General features: G+C 38.5%; 1 protein-coding gene across 1 annotated transcript; it reads right to left on the minus strand.

Annotated features, from left to right (window-relative positions):
- LOC8074052 lies at nt 3312-10246 on the minus strand. The gene is made up of 7 exons (XM_002444930.2): nt 10123-10246; nt 9337-9477; nt 9192-9244; nt 4496-6940; nt 4243-4347; nt 3956-4136; nt 3312-3782 (listed from the first exon to the last, which is right to left on the minus strand). Exons 2-7 carry the CDS (start codon nt 9463-9465, stop codon nt 3573-3575), a joined length of 3123 nt encoding a protein of 1040 aa, XP_002444975.2. The 5' UTR covers nt 9466-9477; nt 10123-10246; the 3' UTR covers nt 3312-3572.

A 10550-nucleotide genomic window follows, 5' to 3' on the forward strand; every position in this document is an offset into this window, starting at 1 on the left:
AGCTATCACCTTCATGCCATCAAACTGATTGCATGTGCTGGTACAGATGAGATTGGAGAAGGAAACAATGATGCCTTATGTACATCCTCTTCTTGGTTATTCAACCAAAGATTCTCGATGTCATCTAAGCACCGGAAGCAATCTTTGTCTCCATTAAACTGCCGCAAGCAAAAAAATGTCCCAAAATATAAGTGACAGTGCTTACCGCAATGGCACGTAGAATGAATGACTCTCACTAGAACCTACTATTTATCTTAACACCGTATAATCAGAGTATCTTCAGATCATCCATAGGAGCATCCTCATACATGTCAATGTCATTCCCTAGATGCAGAACTGAGATCAAAACTTATTTTATCTTGTTACAAAAATATGTTGGAAGGTTGTAGATAGACGACAACACAAGCCAGATGCTATGTGAGTGGGTCCATACCATCCATGTAATTGCAAAAACGAATATTCCTTGGCTCATAAAAAAATGCATGCTTGAAATCAATGGCACACCACTGAACAACATCAAATGGATGCTATATAGATAAATACCAATCTTGTGTGCTTCCTTGTGCCAATTAAAAATAGTTTTGCATATTTTGTGATTGCTTTCTCTTTTCATCACCCCTTGGGAGCTCTAGCAAAATACCGTGCCTCCTATAGGGGAGGTCCATTCCTCCTCTTCTCACCACCCCATCATTTTTTTGTTTGTATCATCAAAAAACAGACAAGACACAGTCAGTCCAACAAGCATGGATTTTCTCAACCATCAATCCCATAGGGCAAACAATTTGCCTGGCAGAATATATGGTCTTTGGTATCACATTCCTCTTTATAAGCATGTATCTCAGAAAGTGTAGCAATTTATGGAACCTCTAATATTTTCAATGATGTGTTTTCTTCAACTGGAGTAGCTTGAGAGAAGCAAACAATACTTCTCCTTGCAGCTCAAATAGAGTGGGTCCTCACATTGAAAACCAACCTATTCAACTCCCTAAACTGAGATTAGTGTACTCATCAAATTAAACCCTATGGCATCATGCACCATGTTCTCTAGATTTCTTGGCCATATGGACATAGATAGTTGGCACCAATATTAGCAAGGTCATCATCACTAAGATTTTGATTGTCAAATGATATGATCTTTCCTTGCCATCCTAACTTGCAAAATTCCCATAGAATCCTTCCTCATCCTAAATGATATGACTACCCAGAGAATCCATGATCCAAGCAACCAGCATGCAAGTCCTGAACAACACCTTATCCTCTATGTTTTTTTCTAAGATCACCCATGAATCATCGGATGATCATTGCAATCAACTTGAGTATTGCTTTTCATTCTCATAATCATAGCATGGACAAAACATAGATATCTTGAGTAGAAAATGTTTTATTACACAGGTGGCCAGTAGGATGCAACTGCTAGTACAAATGCCCCTATTAGCATAACTGCAATGCATCATTTCTATTGGCCTTCCACATTAATTAACGGATGAAACTACATATTGCCACTAAAGATTAATTTCTACTGTTAGTAAAAATTCATCTATGTACTAGTGGGTCCAACCTCATAGATTTAATTTATGTTGTTGCCCATGTTTGTCGTCATATGATTACTATGTTTCCATTATATGTATTTTTCTAGTAGAAATAGAATTTTATTGGTCACATAGAGTGACCAACTTCTCCATCTAATGGAGAACCTACACTTACCACATTGTCGACTGTCTAGTGTGTTTTCAAATCTGTACAAGCTAATGGAGAAATTATATCTGACATCTCTCTCCAACATGAAAGACAATTTTCAACAAACTTCAAAATAGTTTCATACTCCCTAAACCAAAAAACATAACATTGATCTTTGTTCCTCATCACTGTGTATATGTTTCCTTCTATAGTATTCATGGATATAGGGATTCCCATTTGCCCTACTAGAATGATGTTCTTGGCTAATTAGTTTGTAAAGAAATAGAAGTGTCATTTAATGAGTTACTTATTTTGGGGATGAAAGTGGAAATGGATGATATTATTTAATGAGCTCATTTATGCGGTTTTATTGAATTTTGTAAAAAAAGGAAATATTAATGGAATAGTAGAAATATTTGCCATTTCTATGTGTTTAAGGAGTTCACCATTTTTTGGCAAAAGTTAGCCAATAAACTTTGCACCCCATCCCAATTCTCCACTACTTTACTCCATAGACAACAATCGTGACTTGTGACGCACGTCATCTCGCCACACTCTTCTAAATGTCACTCTCGCACATGCCCTCCACCATGTTGAACCTATGTGTGCTTTAAATTATGTCAACATTGACTTGTTCTATTTTGACCTTAAACCTATCACCTATGTATAGGTTTGCATGAATTACTTTTTGAGTTGTGCTCATTCCTATGTATGATGACATGGTGCTTTGTAACCATCTTCTAGCTACAATTTGTCTACTACTTACCAATACTGACCATATTCAATATTCCTACAATACTTGTGTCATATTCATTTTTGTAATGTTATTTTCAATTTGTTTCCATAAAAAACATAAACAATAAATGGTTTAGGTGTTTTCCTACTATTTTCATTTATACATTTGTTTTCTTAGCTACTTTTTGTTTCAAACAAGTGAAGTAAGGTTCAACTTGTGAACTAGGGTGACCTTTTTAATGGGTACAATAGAAGCATGATAGCACAATCAATGCTTTCTTTTCTAGAACTCCTATTGAATGTACATGCATCATATCACAATGACCATGTTCCTTTTTGAGAATGCTTCTATGTGGACTCCATCGCATAATCTATCATACTCTTCTCTCGCTATCTCTCTCTCCCCCTTGTTCCCTACCACTATGTTGTCCTACCACTAACCTTTTGCCACCTGCTAGGCTTGTACTCCCTTTGTCCTAAAATATTTGTCGTCCAACTACTATTCTAAGCACAAGATCCATGGCATATACACCTGAGCGGCAACTATTATGTTGTCCAACTACTAACCTTAGCTTCTGCCTTCCCTATCCTCCCTCGTGTATCTTGTGGTCCACCACAACATATGCTAGCTGTAATTTTGTTGTTGAGGTCATATCATCACAGACTTTGAAGCCTTAGTCTTTGGCCCACTCCCCCTTCGTTCTTCATGAATTTGTGAAAATTTTGACTATTTTTTGGTACATTTGATTAAGTGAATAACTAATTGAAGTTATAGGTGTTGGTGTATTTTTTTCTTAAATTGATTAAAAAGTTTAACAATTTTGACTTTAGACAAAAGTGGAAATTCCCAAACAAGCAAACACAAACCAAAACTTTATCAAATGCATCTTAGGTGTCCAAAAGCAACAACAATATATATATCAGGGATTTGGAACACATAAAACATCCAACTTAAACTCCATGTCATCTGGGTATTATTGTACTAGTACTAGAAAAAAAACTCAAACTCATCAACTTGTTTGAAGCAGCCCCAATTAATGCGAAACTTAAGTTGGTCATGCAAGGGTAGATTAGTAGTATGGAGACACTGCAGGTACTGAATGGACTAGAGTCCATTCGATACACCCCATACATACATACATACATAATGTGCATGCAAACTAATGAAATCTTGACTGAAAGAATGTGTAATCTGAATGATAGTTTCCAGATGCCCTTGGCATCACTGCCTTCGACATGATTGATGCACCTTGCTTCAGTGCCCTCAGCCTCTTATTCAGAAGTTCAGCATGGTTGATTTTAGATTTAGAGGAAACATTTGGTCTTGATTTGAACCTTAGTTGTCGTCGAAGTTGAAACCACTTCTCTCCCTGTAAATAGGAAAATTTGATAGTTATAGCCTGAGTATGAGGAGGAACTCAAACAACTTCCACAACAATTAACATAAATAAGGAACACACATTTAGTTCTTTTAAACGAGAAATAGAAATAAAAATATACATAATTCTATCTAGTAGTACTCAAATGTTAGTTGGACCACTACCTCTTCTTTGTAACCAAGCAGACCGACAATCGGACAAATTATAGGATCATGCCCAACAGCCTTATCCGTAGAGCAAGTTTGTGGAACCAATTTTCCTAGGGAGTGGTATGTCAGGAATGAAGCTTGGCAGCTCCCTGCAGCTGCTGGTATCTGACAAATAGGGTACCAAGCAACAGAGAACCTAAAAATGGAGCATTTGGTTAGCGCATAAACAGAAAAGGAACCTTGTTATAAATTGGAAAGGTCAAGGCAGATGAGATACAACCAATATCAGAGTAGACATATACCAGGAAGCTGGATGAAGATCAGATAGCTTGACACTTTCAAGTTGCTTAGGATCCCCAAATATTGGATTACCAGAAAGGTTTACGCCGTCGCGAAGCTGTTTGATCCTATATTACATGAAAACAAAATCAAGTAGGGATCAAAAAGGCTCAGAAACACTGTTTCTGGATCCTAGCCTCTATGTATATAATAAGTTATAAAAAATGTATTAGAAAAAGCAAAGTGTAATTAAATAATAATATAGGCTCAACATACTTGGTGAAAATTGGAGGCCGTGAAAAGGGATTCTCCATTTCTAAGTACTCGAAGATGAGTCCGCCATGATTTGGTGACTTCCCTGACTGACCAAACAACTGAACCGCAGATAGAAGAGGTCGAAAATATGTAGAAAATTCTGGCCAAATAGAGTTTATCTTTCCCTCCTTCTGTACCTCAATCCCATAGCACTCGGGTTGTTCATACCAGCGCCAGACGCTCCACAAACGCTGGTCTTGCAAGCTGATTTTACTTTTTGTGCAAGATATCTGTCCAATGACTGGGGTGGCCGCATGTAAAAAGGTTTCAATATCGGCATGGATACCACTGATCATGTACACATCAGATGCTGCTTGAATTTCATATACATAATTAGCAGCCTTAATAATCTTATCCAACTGAGATGATGCATGAGTACTAAATGCTATTCTGTTCTCTTGTTTCTTCTGTTCTTCGCTATCAGCACATGAAGAAATAGCAAGATGACATAGTGACAAAGTTATATCAGAAGGTACTGCTCTAGAATCTGTGTTTTTGGAGTCCCCACCAACTGGAGACATAGCTTTTTTCTGTTCTTTCCTATCAACACATGAAGACTTAACCAGATGACACAGTGATGAAGTTTTATCAGAAGTTGGTGCTCTGGAATCTCTGTCTTTGGTGCCACCACCACCACCAACTAGAGCCATAGCTTTTTTCTTCTGCTCTTCCCTATCAGCACAAGAAGAACTAACCAGATGACCCAGCAGTGATGAAGTTTTATCAGAAGTTGGCGCTCTGGAATTTATATCTTGGGTGGCACCACCTACTAGAGCCGTAGCTTTTTTCTTCTGTTCTTCCCTATCAACACATGAAAAATTAACTAGATGACCCAGTGACGAAGTTTTATGAGAAGTTGGTGCTCTGGAATCTATGTCTTCAGTGCCACCATCAACTAGAGCCACAGCTTTTTTCTGTTGTTTCCTGTCAACACATGAAGAAATATCCAGATGACCTTTTGATGAAGTTTTATCAGAAGATGGTGCTATTGTGTCTCCGGAGTCACCGCCATCTAGAGCCACATCTTTTTTCTGTCCCCCCTTATTATTAGCACATGAAGAATTAGCCAGACTACCCAGTGAACAAGATTTATCAGAAGATGGTGCCTTGGAATCTGTGCCTTTGATGCCATCACCAACTGGCGGAGCCATAGCTTTCAACTCTCCTTCCTTGGGACGACATCTTGGAGAATTAGTTTCCTCGATAGCCTCTAGGGTGACATGATGACTACTCCTGGGTTTTGCTTGGTGCACTGTCGTTATAACAAGCATTGTGTCGTTGCTACCAGAAACATCTCCATCAGTATAACCAGTCTTTGACAGGTTACTCAAACTGCGGGCCTTCTGGTATTTACCCTTTCTCTGATTTGGTTTTCTGCCATAGAAGGTAACATCATTTATGTAATGTCCTATTGTAATAACCTCACGGAATGGAGCTCTTGGGACAAGTTCACGAGCTATAGTAGGTCCTGATGAAGCAGCCATGGTAGAACTAGGAGCAGAACTTTCCAGTCGTTGCATCTTTTTCATTTTCTGTGCTGATTTCCTGGAGACTACTTTCTGAAAATCACCATCATTACTGGCATAATCGCTGCAAAGCAAGGCTTCTTGACTACAACCACGACTGACTGCTAAACTGAAGCTTTGGTCAACATTTGGTTTGTTTCCTTCACCACTTGTCTTCTTAAAACCTCGTGAATCTGTGGAATCTGATGCAGACAATGACCGCTCACTTCTCGCATCTGACAAGCTGCCAGCATAATCATTCACAGATGAACTAGCAGCTGTGGCATATGAAGTCGTGCTTTTAAAACTTTTGAAGTCATCAGTACTGCTAGAAACTGATGGTTCCTTCTCATTACCAGAAGATGGACTGTTGACAGCCGGAGTATTGATAAGTTTTGCTGTCACCCGAGAGCTGGAGGATGAAGAACTGTATCCCAACTGTGGTACATGAACGGCAACACGGCTGGACGAGGATGCCAAGGTTTCGCCACCGGTCGCAGCAGCGCATGTGGAACAAGGTTGGGTGGGTGGCTCACTCTGCATTTCTGTAGCATATGACTCCTTTCTGCCCTTACCTTTGCCCTTGCCCTTTTTCTTCTTCGGTTTTTTGCTGCTCTTCTTATTTCTTGTAATGGTAGCTTTCTGCTTATCCAAATTTATCTTGTAAAAAGTACCTTCCAAGAAATCTGTATCATCAGGTGGCTTATTTGCTGAATCTTTTAGAAGTTGTCCTTCACCCTGCTGAGTGCTATCTTTAAGTAACAGTGGTGTTGATGTGACATGAATATCATCGATAACATTCCATGCTATGCTTTCTCCATCTTGCACATGATCGTCTGACAAAGTTTCGGAATAAGGATAACATACTGTGAAACTCAATGATCCCATGAAAGCAGCAGTCCTGAAGAGGAAGTAAACAAAAGTCATCAAGTAATGACGAACTGAAACACATAATAAAAGCAACTAAAACACCGAATATGAATTTGTTTATTCTATAAAACTAATATTAGCGCACAATTACACACTGTTCAAACAAACAAATGTTTTATCTCTATTTCAAAAGATTAAATATTGCACATTATCATGACCCAAATCATTGTGCTTTGAAAACCACCATTTAAATTTACTGGTCGACTCCATCCTCAAATATAATTAAGCAGTAAAAAAACTAAATAAAATATTTGATGAGTAATATAAATAAAATATCCATACTTCTTCTGTGAGAGTGACATTATGTGCTTTTCATCATATCGAAATGTTGTGCAATTACAATATATATCTGCCATTTTTGGCATAGTGCTGCCGCGCATATGCTATCCATGGTGGTCAACTATCAGAGAGTGATACATACTCTCCCGCGCCCTTTCCCCTAGCGATTTGCGGCCTTCCTAGAATACTAGAAAAAGATATAGATCATCATGGCTTTTGTTCACTTATTAGTATTGCCCCAACAAAGTTTGCAACTCTGTATTATGGAGAGAGTTAGCATGACCAGACCTCTAAGTAATTTATATTTGCATTATGCTTAGGCAGCGTGCGTGGTCCAGGGTGGTTTTATGAAATTCAGGAGCTCTTAGGTGTGGAGATCGAAAGTTTGGACCAATAGGGTTAGGTGACATGGGGCATTTGGTATGCTTAGATGACAACTAAAAAAACTATGGGGTTGCGAGATATCCTGCAATTCCACAAATTAGTGCTTCCTCTAGTCGTAAACAAAGATCCATCCTGATTTATCCTAATAAGTCATTTTTTAATAAGATGATATGTTAGGTTTCATACAGATTAACTGCACATTTTTAACAAAAGTATATCTTTGTATAGTCATAGGGAAACATAGAGATGAAGTAATATTTGTCATCCAAGGAGTCAGTATTCTAATATGTCGAAATGTGCCTTACTTTGCAATATAATGGGAAATGCCAAATCTTCCAGCCATAATGGATTGGGGGAGAAGTCCCCCTTCTATTGCCCATTATAGTAATTTGTCTCCCAGTGGACCTGCTTGCTTGTAACCTATTGAGGTTAAACTAGTGACTACACAATCATCAGCTAGGGATGGTGAGGGAATGGGGATTATTGCCTCTGGTACCGTACCCTGTGTTATTTTCACATATTGCCTCGATCTGGTGAGTGGATGGTGACTTGAACTTTGTTATATTTTCACATTTAATTGAATGACGGATTCCTTCCCGTTTCTATTTTTCAAAAATCATTTCATTTCTAAATCACTACTTATATATATACTACTGGTCTACGGTTTGTATAAAATGTTGCCTTTCTGTCCCAAACAGTACCAGGATAGATGTAGCTTGTCCTGAAATCACTTATGTTAGTTTGCTTCATACTGGACATTGTTGATGTTTTGTGGATGTGTTATTTTTCTGTAACTCATTGCCCTGTGTCATGCCAAGTAGAAGTTAACGCGTTTTGAATATATTTAGGACGAAGTAGAACTGCATGGGAATTTTAATAAATATAATAAATTTCAGTGCATAACTCTCTGGCCTCAACTATAAAAACATTCTAGAGAATAACATAAAACAGGTGCGTCATTTTGTTTTGAAATAATAACTATTAGAACCCAGAAAAGGGACCATGTGCATTGCTTTTGACAGAAGGAAACAATTGCTTGCTATTCGACATCATGACACAATCTCTATATCTACTCCATGATCCATCATTGGCCGAATGAAATCACAAAACACATTACACATCGCTGAATTGTTAATAACATTAAACTGATCGACCGTGATGACAAATGACAGTCATCAACCATGCACGAGTATATTCCCAAACAAGTGCTCAGGCTGAGCTTGGGACTTTATGGGATTAGCGCAGCCTGCATTGTGCAAGGGCTGAGATTTTCTGTTAGATAAGAGATGGGTGTTTTATTTTGTTAATCGAACGTGGATAACTCTAAACAAACAAAGTTTAAACAAGGTCAATCATGTATTAGGGTTTGCATCTTACTTCGATCCAAACAAACTTTTATGGATATGCATCAGGACATAATTCTACATTTAGTGGGGCTGCAATAATAAACATGCCAGTCCAATGCTAGTAATTGATAAAATTTATATATATGTTAGTCAACTTAATTTCATCATGAAAAGGACTAGTAAATAAATATAGAAAAGAATATATGTCCTTACATCTGTTTCTGTTCCTCTTCCTGCCTAGCCTGGATTTCAGCTACTCGACGTTCCTGCAACATCCCAATAAACAGAAACAAATAAATTATACAAGTTTATGTGTTATAATATGACAACATAAACCAAATCCCAAGACTGCACATACAAACTTCAAGTTTTCAGGGCTGATCTTCTCTGGACAACGCCTGCTGACGAATATAGGGCGGCGTCTCCTTGGTACATCCCCATCAGCGATGTTTCCAGGAGTACTCCTTCCTTGATCTCCTGGTGGCATACTGGCAGGCCCCTGCAGGGACAGTATTACCAGGAATCACAGAGAGGACACACGTTTGTATATACAAAAAAAATAAAAAGAAGCCATGGCTGAACCAGATTTGCTAGTAAATAACACGCAACGCAAGGGCCACGGAACGAAGCTAGGAAAATGCCAGCTGATTAGAACGAAGAGAAACAGCACTACTTCTTTAATCATCCACAAGATCTATGGACCCTCGCTGTGACGACTTAATGGCTAGTACTAAGCCACCAGATTTGCCCAAAATACTGTGAAAGTGAACATCAATCAAATACCTTCAGCTCCTATATATCTCGTATGTCGTGCAAACTTAACCTGCAATAATCGGATTCCTACATAGTCGTCCCTGACATGCTCAAAATTTACAAAGGTCGCAGCACAAGTAGCACAAATCCGGTCCCCAGCGATCCGGTCACAACCATCACTGAATCAAACCCTCCCTTGTTTCCTTCCTCACGCACCCCTTCCCAGAAAACAACTCATTCCAACCAAAAAAATATCAAAGTAGACTGAAGAAACCATAGATGCACACAGAGCTCAAAGACCAACGAAATTCCTAAAAATTCCAGACGGAAACGAGCAAAGAAAATACTCAGTTTAAGACACCAGGCTGGCGAGATTAGCGGAAGCACATACTGTCGGAAAAATCTGATGTTGTCTTCCTTGAAAGAGAGGGAGAAGTAGGCCGGGGAGGGTGCGAGAGAGGCTGGAGACAGGAGAGGGCCAGAGAGAGCACACTGGTTTGTTAAAGGAGAAAGGGGACCACTATAAGGAGACTTATATTATGTAATACATATATAGCCAAAGAGAGAAGTGAGTGAGACTACAAAACATGTGATGTGGAGCCGTGTTGGAATCACTATAGCTCAAATTTGTATTTTTCCTACCATTTTCAACTTTCGGTTGAGCATAGTAACGTATATAGACATGAATATTGTAGATATATATGTTACTTCTTTATTACAAGGGATAGTTGTACCAAACTATAGTATATAGTGAGATTAAAAATGAATATTTTGTATATCTCCACATATACTACAGCAATTAAATATGGTGGCAATAAA

Source organism: Sorghum bicolor, chromosome 7 (assembly GCF_000003195.3).
Source record: "Sorghum bicolor cultivar BTx623 chromosome 7, Sorghum_bicolor_NCBIv3, whole genome shotgun sequence".
NCBI lineage: Eukaryota > Viridiplantae > Streptophyta > Magnoliopsida > Poales > Poaceae > Sorghum > Sorghum bicolor.

Bases quoted from the DNA above. Each gene is read 5' to 3' on its own strand.
- LOC8074052 (XM_002444930.2), bottom strand. From the start codon at position 9,465: ATGCCACCAGGAGATCAAGGAAGGAGTACTCCTGGAAACATCGCTGAT. The intron at 4,137-4,242 runs GTATATGTCTAC...CTCCATTTTTAG, and splicing joins GATCTTCATCCAGCTTCCTG to GTTCTCTGTTGCTTGGTACC. The intron at 3,783-3,955 runs GTAGTGGTCCAA...TCCTATTTACAG, and splicing joins TGCTTGGTTACAAAGAAGAG to GGAGAGAAGTGGTTTCAACT.